Source organism: Petaurus breviceps, unplaced genomic scaffold (assembly GCF_028583685.1).
Source record: "Petaurus breviceps papuanus isolate PSGF00001 unplaced genomic scaffold, PetGlider_PUasm1.0 66, whole genome shotgun sequence".
In the NCBI taxonomy this organism is placed as follows: Eukaryota; Metazoa; Chordata; class Mammalia; order Diprotodontia; family Petauridae; genus Petaurus; species Petaurus breviceps.
The window spans coordinates 5,411,807-5,434,089 of NW_027186442.1; the positions used below are offsets into that span (position 1 = coordinate 5,411,807).

General features: G+C 35.0%; 1 protein-coding gene across 3 annotated transcripts in view; it reads right to left on the reverse strand.

Moving 5' to 3' along the window:
• Nucleotides 1–22,283, reverse strand: part of LOC138173880 (actin-histidine N-methyltransferase) — a 137,141-nt gene that overhangs the window by 62,641 nt on the left and 52,217 nt on the right. For all 3 annotated transcript variants that reach the window (XM_069103954.1, XM_069103955.1, XM_069103956.1), the window contains 2 exons: nucleotides 21,125–21,197; nucleotides 20,279–20,535 (listed from right to left, as the gene is read on the reverse strand). In XM_069103954.1, coding sequence (XP_068960055.1) covers nucleotides 20,279–20,535; nucleotides 21,125–21,197 — 330 coding nt within the window. The remainder of the gene's footprint in view (nucleotides 1–20,278; nucleotides 20,536–21,124; nucleotides 21,198–22,283) is intronic.

Genomic DNA, 22,283 nt, shown 5'->3' on the forward strand with positions numbered 1-22,283 from the left:
ATTCCCTTCAACTATTTTCATACTGAGAAAAGTATCATCAGTTACAATTATTGTTTTTCCATTTAGTAATGTTAATAGTTCAACTTTGATAAGTTCCTTATGATTTCTTTTCCCTGTTTACCTTCTCATGCTTCTCTTGCTTCTTGTATCTGAATGTGAAATTTTCTATTCAACTCTGGTTTTTTCATCAAAAATGCTTGAAAGTCCTCTATTCCATTGAATGACCATATTTTCCCCTGAAAAATGATACACGGTTTTGCTGGGTAGGTGATTCTTGGTTTTAATCCCAGCACCTTTGACCTCCAGAATATCATATTCCAAGCCCTTCGATCCCTCAGTGTAGAAGCTGCCAGATCCTGGGTTATCCTGATTGTGTTTCCACAATATTCAAATTGTTTCTTCCTGGCTGCGTGTAATATTCTCTCTTTGATCTGGGAATTTCAGAACCTGGCTATAATACTCTTAGGAGTTTTGTTTTGGGGATCTTTTTCAAGAGGTGATTGGTGGATTCTTTCAATCTCTATTTTGCCCTCTGGTTCTAAAACATCAGGGCACTTTTCCTTGAGAATTTCTTGGAGGATGATTTCTAGGTTCTTTCTTTCATCATGGCTTTGAGGTAGTCCAATAATTTTTAAATTATCTCTCCTAGATCTATTTTCCAGGTCAGTGGTTTTTCCAAAGAGATATTTCACATTGCCTTCTATTTTTTCATTTGTTTGGATCTGTTTAATAGTATCTTGATTTTTCATAAAGTCATTAGCTTCCATTTGCTCCAATCTAATTCTGAAGGAATGATTCTCCTCAGTGAAGCTTTTGAGATTCTTTTTTCCATCTGGCAAATTTGGCTTTTTAAGGCATTCTTCTCCTCATTGCCTTTTTGAGCCTCTTTTGCTATTTGAGTTAGTCTATTTTTTAAGGTATTATTTTCCTCAGTCAGGCTGTTGACTCCCATTTTGTAATTTTCTTGCATCGTTCTCATTTCTCTTCCCAATTTTCCCTCCACTTCTCTTATCTGCTTCTTAAGGTCCTCTATGGCCTGTAACCAGCTCATATTTTCCTTTGAAACTTTTAGTGCAGGAGTTCTGACTTCACTGTCTTCCTCCTCTTCTATCCTTTGATCCTTTTTGTCCCCAAAATAGGAGTCTAATGTTGGATTCTTCTGTTTGCTTTGTTTTCTTTGCCTGGTCACGTTGCCACTCAATTACTTGACTTTTGGGCGTTTTGCCACAGTAGGACTCTGCTACCAGACAGGGGAGCTTGGTACCAAATGCTGGGGTTTTCTCAGCTGCCAGAGGTATTAGATGGGTGCCCTCTCTGAAGCCTCCACATGCTCTGGCAAGCTGGACACACACCCCAGGATCTCCACCCTAGAATGCAATCCAGATCCAAGCAGGTTAAAGCAAGAGTGATTACCCCTCAGACTGATCACTTGGTCCCCCTACATTCTGCAGGCCTGGAGCTGAAGCTGCCATGTTGGGCCGGCTGTGCTGGAGTCTCAACGGCTTTTCGCCCAGGGGCAAAATCTGGCGCACTCCCAACTACTGGGTTCCAAAGTCCACAGTGCACTGACCTCTCACTTTGTCCTTAGCATCTATATGTTGATAATTCTGGAAACGTCCACAGCTGCTGGTGATCTGGAGTCCCTCCAGCTGGTCAGGCCTGCCCTGGGGCTAAAACTTCTGGGCTCGGCTCCCAGAGTGCTGCGCCAGCCGCCGGGCTGTCCTCAGTGGGAGGTTAGCTTCTCTGTGTCATTTTGTGGGTTCTGTAGCTCCAAAGTTTGTTCAGAGTCCCTTTTTACATGAACTGGGGAAGGTGGAAGCTGGAGCCATGCGGAGGTCCTGTTTATACTCTGCCATCTTGACTGGAAGGTCCTTTCTATATCTTAAAAACAGAGATATCCAATTTGGAACCAAATATTGTCCTTTCTTCCTTTGACATATCTCTCTGTTTCACCCTGCTCCCTCCATTATTACTGCCATCGATGTAATCTGGGTTCTCATTCCCTCACATCTAAATTACCATCCTTAATGTTACTCCTGAGCCCAAACTCTTGCCTCTACATTATCGTTAATACAAACCTCCAATTTCATGATATCACTTCTCTGCGCTCAACAACTTACAATGATACTAACATCAAGGACAAACTCATATTGTATTCAAAAAATGTCAATTAATGTAGCTTATGTCAACTTGAAAGATCACTAGATGGTAAGTCACAGGAATCTGTCCTTGGCCTTATTCTAAAAACAAAGATCTGAGTGAAAACATAAAAGTCAAACTTATCAAAACCATGAATGATACAAAACCACAAAGGATAACTAACATACAATTAAACAGAATCAGTATTCTGAATTATCTTGATAGGCTCAAACAATGAGACAAAAGAAAAGAAAATATAATATGGCAAAAATATACAAGACCTCTAACTAGGCTCAAAAAATCTACTGCATGAAGTACTATATGAAAATTATTACTTGACACCAGCTAACATAAAAAAGATGTTGGGGTTAGAGTTGATCACCTATTTTGTATGAATCAGTATATGAAATATTATATTTTGGTACCAGATTTTGAGAGGTTGAGAGTGCTTTAGAGAGTAGATGCCAAATTAATATTAACCGAATTCTTGATTAACTAGTATCTAAAGAAGAGTCATCAGGATGGTAAAAGGTAAGGAATATACTTTATGAGTATTCACAGAGACTTGAGAAAGTGCAACTTCGGGAAGACTTGATGGGAATATCTATGTATGATATGATAGTTGGTCTTCAACTATCTGAAGGGATTTTACATGGGCGCTAGATGAAAGTTATTCTTTGTTGTACTAGAAAGAGGGTAGGACAAGGAGCAATGAATATTAGTTCTGGGCAAGCAGATTCTAACTCAATATAAATGAGAACTTCCTGGCCATCATTAGAGTCATCTAAAATGAAATGCACCCCATCACTATATTTGAGTAGAGGCAAGATAATCATCTGTCAGGGACGCTGTAGAACAGATGTCTACACTGAGACAATGAGCTAAAATTTCTCTAGGGTACCTACTACTTCTTAAGAGTATGATTTTCTCAGTTTAGGGTGGAACTCAGAAAAATTGAGATAGGGCAGTTAATGATGGTTGAGCAGCACAATCTTATTTGAGCAAACTTAATTTTTTTTAAATGGTAAATATAAGACTGATTTAAATATACCCAGAAGGAAATTTGAAGTACTAGTATCAATATTTGCAATCATGTATGTTCACATATTTAAGTCTCATGTATTTCAAGTGAGAAGTAATCTAGTAGGCTGAAAAAAATAATATGCTCCACGTACTGAAATAAAAAAAATTAGCTGCTGAATTTTGAACTAACTAAAAATTCAGTTACCTTTAAATTACAGTGTGAACTATGGCACATTTCAGTAATAGTGAAGTGAAAAAGGCCCCATCAATAAGTATGCAGAGAAAAAGCTAATAGATCCCATTCCAATCACTAAGAGAAAAATAGTATAAAACAGCTACTATGTTATGTAGGAACATTTTTGTAATTTTTCTAATACAGAAACCAATATAACGGATTTCCATTAATGTCAAAGTTTTGAACAGAGTTACATCTAGTGGACTATAAGCATAGTAGGTATTAGAATTAGACACCAAATAGCTAGAGGGTAACAGTTTTCAATCATTGTCAACAATGGCTGGTTTTAATATATGATGTAAATTTAGAAAGGCTGCAAGCTACTCCATCCTTCTTTCTAAGAATCACAATCATGAATAACATTAACTGACAGTCTTAACAAAGCACATATACCCAACTCTGAATAGGCCAAGAAGCCAAGACTACTTTTAGTTGATACTGGTGAAATAGAACATTCCTAAGTCAGTCACAAGGAAACAAGTCTTTTCTTATGCTCTTTATACATAAAGAGGATTAACTACTTAGTTCTGCTGATATAGAAATTCATTTGAAAAGAATCTATCACCAAGTGGTCAGTATACTGATGATGAGTCTCCCAGTACTTAGCTAGGATGACCTTCATAAAGTCAACTCAAAGCTTTTTGGCATGACAGAATCTGCCAGAGCTTACACTCGACTAACAAAGCTTTCAAGAACCCAGGGTCACATCCATGACATGATAAAGATCAGAGTAGTATTCTATAAAGGTATGTCTCATGCAAATATCAAAAGCATACAAAATTTCTTTAAAGATACAACAAAAATGACAAACTTATTTGACAACCTTTTGGTTATACAAAGTGAAGCATATGCTCACCAGAGAGGTATTTGTCACTGTTATGAAAGATCCAGCATAGAATCAAAGTAAAGGAATAATTCCCTATAAATGATGAATGAATGGACACTTATTAAAGACCTAGTATTTACTAGACATTATGATACAAACTGGGGATACAAATACCAAATAAACAGTTCTTGTACTTAAGGACCTTTAAATGTAATAAAGGAGACAGCACATAAAGAAGAGTAGTGGCCAGGAAAGAGAGTTTTTATCTGGAGATCAGTCAGGCCATTGACATACCTTTTTCTGAAGCAATGTTAATATGGATTTGATTATTCTGCCCAGAGCTGGAAGGGAGTGAGCGAGTGTAACAAAAGGCCTCCTGGCACGGCAGGAGGATGGCAGTGAAATATGATCAGCCAGCTGGAACCAGCTGGATACGTTGAGTACTATAATGAGAACAGCATGGTTCCAGGTGGCAGGAGAGGGCTAGAAGTTAACTTGGGAAGCTGTGGCTATGTCAGGAATATGGTAGTAAAGCATGGTTGGTTAGCTGGGGCCAGATAAATACAGTGAACTCTAACCAATCAGGACAGAGCATGGCCCCAGGGCAGGGACTAAAGATCTGATTTAGAGGGTCTGGTTATATTAGGACAATATCATAGAAGATGGCGGTAAAGAAGTATGGTCCAGTATCTGAGGTGAACTCTAGAAAGCAAGTTCTTACCAATCAGGACAGCATGGCCACAGATTGGGAACTGGAGCCAATCAAAGAATCAATCAACAAATATTTACTAAGTATCCACCATGCAATAAGCACTGAGCTAACTTCTAGCTCAGTGTACAAAGAATGAAATCATTACTACTTGCAAGGATCTTACAATCAAATGGGGAGAGACTAAGTTTATAAAATATATGCAGCATAAATATAGAGTTAATCGATATAAATATATAGAGAAAATAGTTTTGGAGTAAAGGCACTAGCAGTTGGGGGGGGATCAGGAAAGGCTTCTTACAAAAACTGGTGCTTGAATTGTTTTTTAAAGGAAGACAGTAATTCTAGGAGGCAGGAAGAAGTATGTGTGTGAGACAATAATTTTGTTCTGTTGTCATGATTTTAAGAGGGCAAAGAAAAGGAAGGGAAAAACAAATACATTAGGGAAAAAATGAGGAAGGAATAAAATTTACTGTTTCTCATAACTGGGGTGTTCCAAAAGAATATAAAAATATAGAGGAAAATGCATATGTGGGTAGGTGGAGAGGGGGAGGGTTATAGGTATCAGGTGAACCTCAATCTTATGTAAAAAAATTTAAAAAGGTTGATAGCAGTTCTGCAAATGATTTGATTTACCATTCTTCCAGTAGTTCTGCAAAAGATTTGACTTTCCAGTATTTGTGCCCAACTAAGAGTTTGTTTTTTTTTTCAAAAAAAAAAAAAAGAAGAAGCATCTTTTACCCTCAATACTTTGATGGATCTGTTATCTCCCATTGGAAAGAGTGCCCACTGACCCACAAACACAGATTGTAACAAATGAAGTACTTTGTCCCACAGTAATCACCAATTAAAGAGAAAGGCTTTAGAAATGAAAAAACAAACAAACCCCACCACATCAGACTATTGTTACTATTATTTAGATTAGGTCAGTCCCAAGGCCTCTGTTCTTCCAACTACTGCCTTGACTTTTACTAATATCACATATATAGATGACAGCTATGTCATTCTGTCTAATCCTGAACTTTACTCGAGTCTATTTCCACATGGTCTTCTACTGACATATTGTTTATATGAGTTTAACTGAATGTTTTACACTCAATTCAAATCAATATATTGAAAATAAAACTGCTTATCTTCCTTTCATAGTCCCACTTTCTAACTTTCCTCAATTATGTTGTTGGATAGACAAGCCCACTGTACAATAGGTCTCAAGCAAAAAATCTCAGATCTACTTCTTAATTACTGACCTTTGTTCCAAAAATCCAATATCGTACCCAAACCCAAGACACTTGCTGTCATAGCATCTTTTAAATTTGTTCATTCTAATTTGTCTCCATATCTCTATGGTTTATCTTTAAATAACTAGAAAATATATTCCTGAGATATTAGTTGTAAAGAAAAATTCCAAATATTAAACTTTATTTACAAATGATACCCATCATAAAGTTGTTTTCTCCAGAAAAAATTAACAGGAAAGAAGTCAGAATAATAGTGACTAGTAAATAACATGTAGGACAAGCAGTTCATGTTACCTTACAAACTCAACTGCACTATCACCTATACAAATTCTGTAAGAATTTATTAAATGTCTATTATGTGCTAGGCATTTGGCATTATTCTCAAATAAATTTATGATTTTGTTTTTTGGATGTTCCCTCTAATGATAAAGGATGCAACTCACTCATGCCAGACCATTACTTTTGACTCCTGTCTATGTGCTCCCATAAGTTTACCACAATGGGTCTGCTAAGCGTGTTGAAAGTCTTCCTTGCCTATTCCTGATGCTTAAAGTATACCAGGCACTGTCACTGTCCATCCATGAATTCTCATTCTTGCCATATGATTATCTTCTCAATATACATTTCCCTTATAACATCTCTTCCCCTACTCCATGTACCACTTCACTGTCTACTGCCCTAATACTCATTTTCAGTTTGCTAGAGACTACTGTGTCCCATGTCCAGAAGCAATATATCACAACACTAGCATTAAAAAGACTGGTCTTTGTTCCAAGAAAAGGGTGGGGTCGATGGAGAAACTCTGCAATTTCCTAAATGCAATATAGATTCTCCTCATATTTGATTCTGAGCCCAACTCAATGTCCATATGTATCATTTGTCTCAGATACACGTGTATACAAATAGACATATATGTGTGTGTGCGTATGAATATGCACACAAATAAGACAGGCTCTACAGTTTGTGTATCCAACCTCAGGTAAATCTGTAAAACAGGCCTTCACCCCCTTGGTCTTTCATTAAGTCAGACAAAACTCAAGTGGTTATATAGATCTCTAGCAATATGCCCTGAATTGATGCAAGCAATGCAATATCATCAGCAAACAGAAGCAGCTGGAGAACCTAACTATCCAAGGAAATTCTTTTTCAACTCTGTGCTAAAGCTCCTCCATCAAAGTGCCAATACTTTTATGAAGCATACATTTCCCTGTTTTTATGCCTAGCCTGCTGCTGGAGGGTCAATGAACAGTTATTTTTTTGATTTACCTTTCAAGGTATTTTAAATTATTTTGATGTATAGGATGAGAGATAAGGTAACACTTTCTATACTAAATCATATGCTGTTTTCATAATTAACAAACAATAAGCACAGTGAGACACATGTATTCTCAACATATTGTGACATGGGAAAGAGGTGGTCCATTGTATAATGTCATTTGCTAAAGTCTACATCAACTTTAACAGTAATATCCTGGGTCAATGTGTAGAAAAATCTCAAAAGATATTGCAGAGGAAAAATTTATAGGCATAGAGAGCGATAACTTCTGAAGTCCTCTTGGTCACCTTTGTCCCCTCTAATATTAGCTACACTAGAGATGTTTTCCATACTTTTAGGAACTTTTCCTCCTTCACATATGGGAAGGCTGAACTAGAGGGCCTCTGAGGTCCCTGTCAGCTCCAGAACTATGGGCCAATGATCCCACCTAATGAAATGATCCCTCAGCAGTCTCACAATTACATCACATCCAGCACATGACATAATTTTATAACCTGCATCCAATCCAGTTACTTTTCCATTTTTTTGGGGGGGAGGGGAAGGTAGTGCAATTGGGGTTAAGTGACTTGCCCAAGGTCACATGACTAGTAAGTGTTAAGTGTCTGAGGTCACATTTGAACTCAGGTCCTCCTGACTCCAGGGCTGGTGCTCTATTCACTGTACCACTTACCCAACCTCCAGTTACTTTTCTAGACATTTTTCTCTTTACTGATATTTCTACAACACATCTGGGACTGTTATATAAAGAGTCCTACTGTGGTGTTGCAATTGTTCTTGATTTTTAAGTTTGTTAAAAAAAAAATCTCTTTAATTTTTCTTCTGTTTACTGTTTTCATTTTCAAATGCCCTCAGGAAGCCTTTGCATAGTTGGTTCTCTTGCTAAGTTTTCTTTAAATTGGTTTTATCTGCTATTGTTTCTCTATGCTTTGCAAGATAAAACTGCTCATAATCATCCATCAGCCTCCTCTGTAAGATTTTATGAATGAGTTTATATTCTGTGAGTTTATATAATGAATTTATATCCCTGCTTAGCAAATAAGTCAAGTGTTTACCAACATGCTTTGGGGGTTCATCTAGTCTCCTTGTGACAGCAATTGTCTTACAAAAATTAATTTGTTTGACATCTATTGGAGAAAGTAGGTAACAACCCATTAATAGGCCTTTCTGCTACTTAGTCACTCATCAAATTGTTTAGGCAGTTTCATCAAAATATTCACCATTTTATAAATGTCCTCAGATTTTATAAACAAATTATAAATCGACACGTTGCTTGGTGATTGACTAAAGTAATGAAAACTAAGGAGAATGAGCCAAAATGCAAAAATGAAATGCCAATGTTTTTTGGGTCCAGGTGATGATATATACACAAGACATTTGGATCATGATCCAACTCCTTCAGGAAGAATAAAGAAAACCAGTGTGATACTGCTGGTTCATTGGGTGAAAACATTTTACTATTAGAGAAATCTAGATATTTTAGTAAAATTTTATTTCTTTTTAAATTATTTTTTTAATTAAATTAAGAAATTATTTCTTTTTAATTCTATAACATGACTGAAAAACAACTGAGCTGAAGTAATTTCAAATGTACCTTTTAGGAAAAAAGATAAGGTATGTGACTCTTCATATACTATACTAATTTGGGGGGGTTTTTTGGCAAGGCTACTAGAATGATTTGATATTTCCTTTTGCGGTTCATTTTGCAGATGAAAAAAACTGAAGCAGGTAGGGCTGAGTGGCTTGCCCAGGATTACACAGCTACTAAATGCATAAGGTCATATTTGAACTCGAGAATGAGTCTTCCGGGTTCTAGGCATGGGACTCTGTCCACTGTAACACCTAGTTGCCTCTGAAGTTATTACTCTGAAGGAAAAACAAAACCAAAACACATTTTATGCTTTAACATTTGAGTTATAAAGCCAGTCTCACTTTTACTTGTGTGAAGAGAATTGCACTAACATTATTTTGTGTTGAAATCATGTGACAAAAAACATTAGTTTTTAAAAAAGTATTTTACTTACTATAAAATGGAATCTTATCAGGTGGGTGTATAATTAAAATTCATTTTAATATGTCAATAAATTTATTATTGTTCAAAAAAAGAGATTAATTGGAAATTACAGTCATTGTTTCTGCTGTTCATTATCCATTTTTCATTATCAATTGTTTAAAGAGTTTAGAATTGAATTATGTCAACTATATGCTGTATTTTTTTTATTATTCCTTCCTATTTTACTAATTTTGATCATTGTTCTGACAAATCAACAGCCTGACAGTACACAGAATAGCTGATCCCTAGTCACTGGAAATAAGACTAAAAGGAAATAGTTTCTGACCTTCTGGGATTCTTTTGGGAGAAAACAACATGCACATCTTTAAGTAAGTATAAACCATCAACAAAGTGAATGCAAAAACATTTCAAGGGAGGAGAAAGAGTAATAACAACTAGGAGATTAGGAAAGACTCCTTATAGGAGGTGGCACTTGAACTGGGACTGGAAGATAATTCCAAAAAGGAAAGATAAGGAAAAACATGAAGAATGGGCAAAGGCACAGAGGGAGGAAGTAGATGGGATGGGCTAGCATACTGCTCTCTGTTATTTCCAAATTATTCCCTAACCACCATCTTTGTGTAAACCACAGACTAATGGCATTAGAATTAACTTCAAAGGCAATCTAGTCCAGACTGCACTTAAAGGAGATCCATTCCACAATATACCTACTGATGGACATATAGTCTTTGTTTAAAGAACTACAAGTATGAATAGCCTGAGATATCCAGATAAAATCTGAGAAAAAAAAGGACATATCTACTGATGAAATGATACCACATACTAACTTTTTTTTTAGGAAGTCATGTCCAAATTAAAGGAGATCATAGGCTATGCAGTTTTAAGGGGATTTATAGGGGAACTAAATTATATGCATCATAATTTTGCAATTAAGGGAATTTCCAAGCACAGGAAAAATATGAGAATAGGAACAAAGAAAATGAGATAAGTGATAACATATATGAGGCTGGACAATTGTCCATCAAAGTTAGATCATTTATAAAAGCTGTAGTACCTAGAATATCATGAATTCACTTTTTTCACTAAAAAACAAAACAAAAAAGACCTTTAAGCCATTTCAGAATCTCTTCTACAGAAGCATGAAATATCATATTTGCTATGATACTCTATAAATTCCTTCAAAATTCCTAATGCCTTTCCTTCTCCAGTCTCACAACCACTAATCTAACATAGGTCTCTTTCCCCCCTCAATATTTATTTATCAGGCTCTTTCTATATCCATCTTCAGTTCATAGTTTCAGTGTTTAACTTTCTTCCCACTCTGACTCTCCAGGTATCAAAATTCCATCAATATTTCAAGATCTATACCATACTGATATCTTTTGTTCCTGACTTTTGCCAAAAACTAACTTTTGGACACATGTATACTTTTGCATTATTCTGTATTTTGTATGCACCCTGTTTTCTCAATAAGATTATAAGTTCTTTGGAAGCAGCAATATCATTGTACTTTGTACCTCCCACAGAATTTTCAGTATGATGCTAAATACATATTTCCTGAGTGGGTATTCAGTAAATGCTTATTAAAACGAATTGAAGATGTAAAGAAAACAACACTGAAAATCTGAATAAGTCTGCTCAAGGAAGTGCCTAACTGTAATTTCAAAGGACCGATGAAGTATAGTCCTAATCTCTTACTCAGAAAGGTATGGTATAAGGCATATATTTTCAAACATAACCCCTATTTTCAATTTTTTGGCTTGATCGTACCGTGTTTCCCCAATAATAAGACCTATCCCAAAAATAAGCCCTCCCCTTACTGTGTAAGATTCCTCTAAAATAAGCCCTCCCCCGAAAATAAGCCCTATTGAGATTGCTACTGTAGTGAAGGTGATCCCCTGCGCTACACGCTACATTACGGTACCCTCTGTATGCACCGCGCCGCCCCCTGCCCCCCCGGGTGAAATGCACGCCCGTGCTCCTAGCTGCATCCAATCAGAGCTGCAGCAGTGAGCGCGTCAACCTGTTCTTCCCCAGTGATTTGCTTATTGAATAAAGGTACATTTTTTTGTTCACATTTACCTGTTTATTAAAATTGCTGTCAATGTTCATTAAAATAAGCCCTCCCCTGAAAATAAGCCCTCTGGTGTTTTTCTGTCCAAAAAAATAATAAGACAGTGTCCTATTATCGGGGAAACATGGTACTTATTGTTACAAGGGAGGGTTCTGCTGAGAGGAGAGAATTAATGGTAAATATTATGTCAAAAAAGAGCATTAATAAAATATACAGCAAATAAAATTAATTGATAGGTTTAATAATATAAAATTCTACATTGATGATCAGTCTTCTGTGATTCACTGAAGTATATAGTAATCCAAGTATGGTCTAGGATAACAGTAGTAAGGAGTATGACAAATCCTCCTCCTAACAGAAAAGCATTTGTAAGACAAACTATTCTTAAATGTGGCTATGAGCAGACGCAGGGCCTCCAAGGGAATGTCTACCCAAACAACATTGCCATGTCCTCCCTCCAGCACTAACCTTATTCTTGAGGCTGTAAAGCCAGGGTCCTACCCTAATTAGCCCAATAATATCAATGTAGTTGTATCTAATTAGACAGAGAATATGGACAATACTTGCCTAGTATGAATTACAAAACTGACACAGAAACAAACCATCAGAGTGATAAAGGACTCAATTACCTAGAGATCTGTTACAAGTCCAATCCAACTGAAAGCAGAAAATCTGATATGTTGCTATCTCCCCTTACAGGCTCCAAGTTCTAAGTCCCAGGCTATGATAATTTCAACATTCAAAAGGTACAGCTGCTAATACAGTGTCTGTCACATTAGCAGCAGCTTAATAAGTGATTGCTGAATTAATTAAATCTTAAAGACAATCTAGGCCAACCCTTTCATTTTACAGATGAGGGAACACAGGGAAAAGAAATGAAGTGTCTTAGTCAAGGTCACTATTTAAAAGAAAGAACTAGTTGAAGTAAAAGAAGCAGGAACTTTATAAGCAAATGACATTATTATCATAGAAGACTAAACTAAATGTTCAGAATGAAAGAGGTAGTAGAGGTAGTAATTCCACTGAATCTGCCTGGGTCTGGCCAAATCTGGGTCCATTTCAGTTCTGGGCATCACATTTTAGGAAGGACCTCTATTGCAAGTAAATAATTTGAATGGTGAGAGGACTGGTGACCATGCCATATGAGAACTGACTAAAGGAACTAGTGATATTTAGCATTAAAGAGAAAATATTTAAGTGGAACATGATAATTGTCTTCATCTAACTGAAGGGCTACAATTCAGAAAAGGGATTTCCTGGATAGGAGGGGAGGGACAGAAAAAGAAGAGAAAAGTAGATATTGATATGATGTAAGGAAAAACTTCCAAAAAATCAGAAATGTACAAAAGTGGAAAGAGTTCTTTTGGAAGGTAATAGGCTCCCTCTCACTAAAGTTTTTTAAGGTGAGGTCATATGGTCACTTGTTGACACTATAAGAATGGATTTTTAGAAAAATACAGATTAGACTAAATGATCGCAGCTCCCTCACACAACTCTGTGATTTCGGTCTAAAAATTCATTGAGTGTAAAGTTTCTTATTATCCAAAACAATTTAATTTCCCTCCTCATGAATCATATCAAAATATGTATTTAAAAGGAGAAGTCAGGGGCAGCTAGGTGGTACAGTGAATAGAGCACTGATCCTGGAGTCAGGAGGACCTGAGTTCAAATCTAGTCTCAGACACTTAACACTTACTAGTTGTGTGACCTTAGGTAAGTCACTTAACCCCAACTGACCTGCCCTCCAAAAAAAAAAAAACCCAAAACATAAAAGGAGAAGTCTTGGAAAGCAATCTGCACAAATAAATGCTCACCTTGTGAGCACATACAGTATTGTAGGGAAAACAGTTACATAGATATATATGCAAAAACAGACTGCCAGTTCTGCAAAAAATGCATTAAAAACCTGCCCTGAGTAATTTTAATTCATTTGGGCTTACCACCACACTATTTTCCCTTTGGAAACTAAAAATCAGAGTCTAGGACTAGGGATAATACTGAAATGAACAATACATATTTTTTGTGCTTTTTCTCCAAGTTACTTGTGACTCTTTTCCACAAGGAAAACAGCAGAGAATTTTTAAAATGCTTTGCTAAAATTTAGGAAAACCGAATCCAGAGCATTCTCTGAGCTACCAGTCTAGCAACCTTATTCAAAAGGAAAATGAGTTGGCTCTGATAGGTATGACTGTTCCTGATGACCCCATGCTGGATTTTAGTGATTACTTAAGCCTCTCCAAGAACTCAAAAACCATCAAAGAATGTTGGACTAGATGATCTCTAAGGTCTCTTCCAGATGTAAGTCTATGGCTCTCTAATAACATGTTCTAATAAAAATACACAATGACAAACATTAAGGTCTCTGAGAATACTAAAAAGAAACTGATTTCTGTCTAAGGAACTATAAGCACAAATTTTCATCCTAGAAAACTGATATGGAATACTCCTTCCTCTTAAGACAGCATTGGGAAAGGCAAGTGACTCTGGGTGAGAGAGAGAAAGAGAGATGTTAAAGAGGAAATATTTGACTGTGATATAAAAAAAGGCAACAATAAAACTTCTTTAAAAATGTGTTCTAAAATTTTGCAAGGAATAGAAAGCAAACTTGTATATGGCCACGAACAAAGAATTCATCACCTTGTGGCCATTTTACTAGTAATAAGCCTCTTTATAGTTAGCTAGACTGGTCGTTGGCAAGTAGACAATTTATAATAAGGACCAACACCTTAAGCCTTTCCAGAATGGCAGAACTTGCAAGAACCCGTATACTCTTGACATAATCTTCTGGAACTCAGGGTTACCTCTATCCTATGATAAAGTATCAGAGGAAGACTTCCAGAATCTTCAAACTATAATAGGGCAGTGAGTTTGACTTCTTCAACTTAACTTTGTCTTGAAGTATCAAAGAAGTCACATTCATTGATTTATAGTTAGTCTGTCCCATTCCCTTTTTTTTCAAACTTGGACACATTTGCCTTCAATCCTGTGGTATTTTCCCCATTTTCTAATATCTTTAAAAGATCACTGACAGCAGCTCAGCAATCTTATCTCTCATTTTTTAGAACCCTAGGATGTAGTTCATTTAGAGCTAGTGACTTGAACTTGAGGGCAGCTAGAGGCTGTCTTACCATCTCCTCATTGATCTTGGGTTTCTACTCCTTGAAAACCATTTTTGTTCTTTCCTCCCCAGTCCAAAGATCATTCTCCTTTTAAGAGAAAACAGAAGCAATATAAGAGTTGAGTAGTTCAGCTTTTTCACTATCATCCATTATCATCATCCTATCCACCATGAGCAGTGGTCCTACCATTTCTCTCATCTTCCTTTTGCCTGAACCATCACAAACAAACAAAAAATCATGTCCTAAGCACTTATTGCCAGGTGCAGCTCATGTGGAGCTTTAGTGCTGCTGATGTTATTCTTGCATGACTGTAGTTGTTTTCTGTATTCATCCTGTTACCTCCTCTTGCTTCCATCTTCTACATATGTCTTTAAAAATCAGTTGGTCAGTGAGTTTCTTGGGCATACTCATCAGTCTCTTTAGGCAGCACTGACTTTCCTTTCAATGGAATCCATTTCTTGAGTCTTCAGAATTTCATTCTTGAAAGTTTCCTATCTTGTGAGGTCTTTCCTCTCAAAAATATCAGGCCTTTAGATTCTACCTGTACTTTCCTTGTATTGTCTGAAATCTGCTCTCTCCAAAATCTAGGGTGCATGTCAAGACAGATCATGCCCAGCCTTCCTCTCTTCTACCATGAACTCTGAGGGAATTGGTCACTTGCCCTTGCCGCCACGGTTCCGGAAATTTCTACTTCAGGAACCAGTTCCTCCTTGTAAATCAGAATCCGGTCCAGAATTGCAGTTCCCCTTATTACTTCCTCTACCTTTTGAGGGATACGATTATCATTAAAGCAAGTCACAAATGCATCAGTTGCTCTGCTTTTAAGAAGGAGAGGGATAGAGAAAAGGAAAAATGAGGGTGTGAACAAAGAGAATTCCAACAGATGTCTAGATAGCTTCAAGATTGTGTTTCCATGCCAAGTTTATAATCTGATTTCCAAACTCTATAGATTTCTCCTTTCTAGGTGATCTGAATATTACTACCGTTTTATCCTCCAGAAAACACTGCTTTTTCTTTTCCTCCTTTTATAGATTCTCATCCAAATACAATATACTATATTTCCCCTACTCTGGGACTGGATTTCCTCACCAAAGTGTCTTATTAATATGTATGAGACTACAATCCCCATCCCTATCAAATATGTTCCTTTTGAAAAAGATACACTGTTCTAGAATCATAGTCCAAGCACAAGTCCCATTCCATTAAATCCCAGTGATGTCTAAGAAGTCAAATGGATCACTGTGGAAGAGACTGCTGGATGCTGAAGTTAGAAGAATATGATTTGGGGTACCTGGGTACCAAAATATAGTTAGTATTATATATTCTCTTAAAATTCATTTTGACTCAAGGTGGCCAGGTAGCTCAGCGAGTAAGAGCACCGGCTCCAGTGTCGGGATGACCTGGGGATCAAATCTGGGCTCAGATACTTAGCACCACACCCAGAAATAACTGGCCGTGTAACCTTGAGCAAGTTACTTAACCCCAATTGCTTTAAAAAAAAAATTCATTTTGACTTATCCTATTTTTTTAAAAGAGATTTTTATTCCTCATCAATTTGCCTTCTATATTTAAAATGAACATACAATAAATCTATTTTAAGACTTAAAGTCAGTCATCTAATTCATATTTTCCAACTAACTTCTACTTTGAAGTCACCTCTTGGCCATACCATGACAGACACATTCTTAAAATATTAGTCAAAGAAAAGTTGCTATAAAAAGTCACTTAAGTTTACTTAACTTGTATCTTCTTTGCTAATGTTAGGTGGTTATATTTTCTTTGTAAGGTAAGAATTATACTTTGCTAAATCAAGCAGTGAAAATTATAAAACAGAAGTCAGGGGAGAGTATTTAAAACAATATGAACTAACCAAAAAATAAGCTAACTGGGAATTATTTTAAACTAGAAAAAAAAATGTAAAAATCAAGATTTTTGCCTATGTTTCAAGTAATGATCTACTCCTTCAATTTCCTGATCTCTTTAATTTGCCCTTTTGGGGAATATTCACTTAAGGAATTCTAACAGATCTCATCGTTACTTCTGGCCTTCTCTCATTAAATCTCATTCACAACTGGCCTAATTCTCTCCTAGCCAGTACTCATGTTCTCCTTTCCTCTGAAATATTCCCTGATTAATTTGGATATGTGGACATTTCTCTGCACCACAATCTAAATATGTGATTTCCTCTTCACTCACACAATAAAACTGTATTTCATCCTTTTTGGGTTTCTTCATCTGTCCATATATCCCTTATGACAACTGTGTTCATATCAGATCTTAAACTGCTCCTAAACAGCAGCAGTCTCAGCTTACCTAGTTTGTACTGTGCCACAAATAAAAAAAAAAAGATCAATAACAAATCAGCTTACAAGGTCACCAAACCCATTTATGACAATCATGGTAATATCTGAAACGAAATAGTAGACTTTTTGCTAATAGTAGATATTACCTGTTTAATGATTTTATATTATATAAAATTTAATATTTATGTTTAATGATAATTTCAGATACTTTTTCTTTCATATTATCTAAGTAAAACCACCTGAATGGAGTAAGCAATAAACGATGAGAACTAGAGATTTTTATACAAAGGTATAATAATAATTAGTAATATAGGATACTTATTAATATAGTAAAATAATTAGTAATATAGGATAAAAATAAAATAGAAAAAATAAGTCAGACAAAATGTTTTTCAAATCTTTTTAATTTTTGTGAAAGAATTTCTACTATTCTTGCAGACAACTGAAATTTAGAGAAGACTTATTATAAAGCAATGTATGCAATGACCATAATAGCAATGTAAAAGGGAAAAAAAATCACTAAAAGGAATCTAAACACAGAATAATTTTTAAAACTAATAATGGTGGGACGGCTAGGTGGTGCAGTGAGTAAGAGTGCTGCCCCAGAGTCGGGAAGACCCGGGATCAGTTCTGGCCTCAGATACTTAACACCCACACAAAACAACTGGCGGTGTAACCTTGAACAAGTTACTTAACTCCCATTGCTTAAAAAAAAAAAAAAAACAACTAATAATGGTTCTAAATAAGATTTAAGGAAATATATCTCCCTCCTTTTAGCACAGAGGAGAGGACTATTAAGGATAGAATGTTGTAAACAAGCAATGCTTTTTATTAGATTTTTTGCTTAACTGTTTTGTTGTGTTGTTGTTGTTACATGAGAGAATACAATTTCCAAGTGGAGTGGGGTGAGAGAGTATATTTCCAAAAATTCCCATGATATAAAAAAGGTTATGATAAACATTATTTTTTTAAAACAAGTTAATGAGGTATGAAAATACCTGTATTATAGACAACAACTAGAAATATATTATACTGCTATTTATATTTGATGTAAGGAAAGTTCATCTTAAACTCTAAGATTTATCAATTCAAACACTAAAAGGTCATTATTACAAGAATAATTAGGGTTCTACTTTTAAAGCACTCTTATGGCAAAGGGACCGAGAGTTAGGAAAGCCTGGATTTAAATGTGGCCTCCAATACATCTGCTTGCACGACCCTGTGCAAGTCACTTCTTTCTGTCTTCTTCAGATCCTTATCAGTAAAGTGGAGATGACGATAGTACCTACTTCCTATGGTTGTTGTGAGGATAAAATGAGGTCATGTCTGTAAAGAGCTTCGAAAACCTTAAAGCCTATATAAGTGCTAGTTATTATTGTGGCGCAGTCTATGATAACGTCATTGTAGCAATGTTTTGTATTTACATCCCTAGCACAGAACATAGAGTGGGCACTTAATAACTTCTTGTTGATGTACTGATATAAAATTTTGTAGGATTTTTTAAAATGTAAATTTTAACTTTTAACTAAAAAAAATCATACAATAAGCAATTTTGCAAATGAAAATGACATGTCAAAAGTAAAACACCAAGTAGATTTTCAGTCTATTTGCCACTGTTTCAGTATCTCTAATCTGAAAATGGAACTGATTTCTCTCAGTGAAAGTTATCATGCTTCTGGAAATACCTTTGTTATAGATTACTGAAAAGAAATGCCACTCCATTTGTTGTACTAGAGAATTTCAAAAGCTTTAGAGATGCTAGAAGTAGATAATGCTTAGCCATCAAAAAAAAAATATGATTGAAAATTTAAAGTTAAATAAAACTTTTAAGAGTCTGATTTTAGTGTTTCTAATTAACATTAAAACCAAAGTTTAAAATAAGTGATTTTAGAACTATACTTAAGTACAGAACCCACAAATTTTATTTGCTTCTTTTAGTGTTTTAAAAAATCAAACTGGCAAGTCTTAAAAAAAGCTAACAGATTTTCCTGAATTACTCAAGTTTCAAATTTAACAGTTAAATACTTTGCTTCTTTTGACTTGAATGTTTTCCCCTAAGAAAAGCCATCTCAGTTATCAATTTTGATTAGGGTAATACACAAACCATATGCATGGAGTAGATAGAAGGAAAACAACTCTTGATGTATTTGTGATAAATACACAGAATGTTTAAACTATGATTTAAATTAAAAGTAATAATTAATGGACAATAAGGATGAATCTGAAAAATTATAAATAATATAAAGTCATTAGCCAGTAAAAATATATTGGGGACAGAAAGTATAGGCATATGAAAAAGATCTGGCTCAAATGACAACCCAACACATAAGCAAATATGAGGTAATTTGAAAACGAACAGAAAACTAGAGAAAACTAACAAGGTGATGGTGGGGAAGGCTTCCTATCTTGAAGGAAGATAAATAATCCAAGAAATGGAGATGAGAAAAGAACCATTCTAGTTAAGTGGTATAGTTTTTACAAATACACAGAGATAGGAGATGGCATGTCAAATTCAAGGAACACCAGTTTGGTTGGAGTTCATTAGGCTAACAGAAAAATAAAGCTGGGAGATAGGTTGGAGCCAAACTGACATAAAAACCTACAAGCTGACTTTTGAGAGCTTTAGGAAGGGAAAATAAAGATAAAATTGAGAAGGCATTTCCCTTCTCTTTTTTCTTAACTCATAAAGGAACAAAGATCTTGGTTCTTTTTCAAATGCCAGTTTAGGATAATTGTGGAGCAGATGAGTGAAACACAGAGAACAGTCAGCTATAATTCAAATGCTCCTAATCATTTAATGAATTCTCCTATACTTTCATACAGTAAAACTACTTAAAATTTAAAGAAAAATTTATCCCATTATATAATTATTTAATTTGGTTACAACAAAATATTATCATTTATTAAACTAAATGAGAAATTTCACCACTGACATGTAACAAAGACTTTCAAATGAACCCCAAAGCCTTTTCATGAACCTAAAAAACAGAGAAACCCCTTTTCTGTGTTTGTGCTTTTAAAAAAATGATGGAGAATTTACTGACAATATTTGTTTTTTTAGCAAAAAAATTCCATGACGTTAAATGTTACCTATTTATAGTGATTACAGATAAGCCATAATATTCCTTATAAGAGTATATTTTATGACGCTTATGAAATAAATGTGAACAAGTGACTGTCCTTTTTAAATTTCTTTAAACAACACAAAGTTTATTTTTCACTTTCTTAAAAAAGATTCCTCTTTATACCACTAACTTCTTTCATTCACCCATCTGAACAATTTTTAACAATTTTGACTATTTTCAACAATCAAACAATGACTCACCTGAATAACTTTATAGAAATAAGCATACTGCCGAGCTGTATTTTTATATTGACTGAAGACATCGTGTATAGCCTGTGTTGACTGAAGATGCTGAACTTCATCTTCTTCAAAATAGAGAGGGGTATCATATTCGCTGGGGAGGGTCTGTATGTATGGCAGCCAAAAAGAGCTAGGATTTGCTCGTTCACACAGAAGATGAAATGCCAATGTGATATTTCCCATAGCTTGAAGTATTCGATCTTGAGAATATAATGCCCCTGAATTAACCCAGATGTTAACAGTTATAAACTGAATGTATTTATAAGTTGAATGTATTTTTAAAGAACTTTTAGCAAAATATATATGAATTCAACAGGATTGAGTGGTTCCAATTAGAACATTCATTACCTAAAAAGTACTGAAAAACTTAAGATGAACTGAATATTTCTTTTAACACAATAATTTTTTCCTTCTATTTTTGTTGCAGATACTGTATTTTTATTTATATAGGGAACTCTGGGCAAGGAAATTCCTGCCGCTTATACAGATCTTCAACTCATCTGCAACTTAGAAAGTAACTTGGAGCACTGAGAGGTTAAGCGATTTATTTGCCTATGGTCACACAAATGGGAAACATCAGACAGGAACCCAGGTCACTTTAACTCCAAGGCACTCCTATGCACTGTCCCAAACTGTCTCTAACACTACTGGTAAACTTTTACAAAGAATATTATTATGGGTTTAAAGAATATTTTATCCTTTAGCAATAATAAATTAGCATGACCCAGACACACCCATACAAATATTTAATATTCCATCATCGGTAGTTTCCTATAATGCATTTAAACAATTCAAAATTGTTCTCACCCAACACTGAATTTTTAGCAGATTCAACAGTCATTAACAATTTTCGTGGAACCCATAAAAATAATTCTTCTGCCTAGAAAAGAAATTAGAAAATTAAGCTACATTATCACAAATAATTTTATAGTATATAATTCAATTTTAGTTGTAAGTCACATATATGTCCACACTTCATAATAACAGTACCTAGAACTAAATCTCAACACATATATACAATTTTAAAGTCAGCAGTGTATCTTCCTATACCAACACTGACTTAGAAATCATGTAAGTGGGGAAACAAAAGGTTTTCACACACACACACACACACGTACGTATATGCAGACAGACACATATTCATATGCAGTTATACATGTATGTGTATTAACTATTGAATGCATACATGTATATTATACACATGTGTATATGTACTCGTATAGACATACAAACGTACAAAATATCAAGTAACAGTAAAACAAAATCACTTTTAATTCAGTTAAAATATTTAGAGTACTTTCTATGTGCAAAGCACTATGCTAGGCACTAAAAATAGGAAGGTAGGATCCAATTTCCCTGTTTTCATTGAGATTACAGTTTATTTTGGAGGTAGGAAACCTGGGGAAATCAACAAATTTCTTTGTACTTATTTCCTCACCTATAAAGTAGAAATAATTTCTACTATTTACTTTACAAAGTAATTGTGAGATTCAAATAAATTAATGTACATAATATACTTTATAACTAGAATCTATGAATAATAAGTAAAGGCCATAATAAATGTAAGCTATTATTATTACTCCCCCTTACTTTACTTTGTTACTTTGCTTAAGATACTCATATACTGGTTCTTAGTATGCCTTTAAACACACATATCTACATGGTTAAAGCATAAGTTCAGTGAAGGAAAAGACTATCTTTTATGATTAGGGATTGGCCTAAGGCACAACATTTAAACACTATTTAATGATAATGTACTATTCATATGATACTTAAGCACATACTATCTTATATCTTACTCAGTTGTCTTACATTATCTAACTTTTATTTATGTGTAGTTTCTCCCTAGCTAGCTCATATAATCTTTGAGGACAGGAACCATGTGCTATCTAATACCTACTTTCCATAATGTGGCATACTTAAATTGCTGCTCAGTATCTATGAAGTGGATGGATAGCTATATATG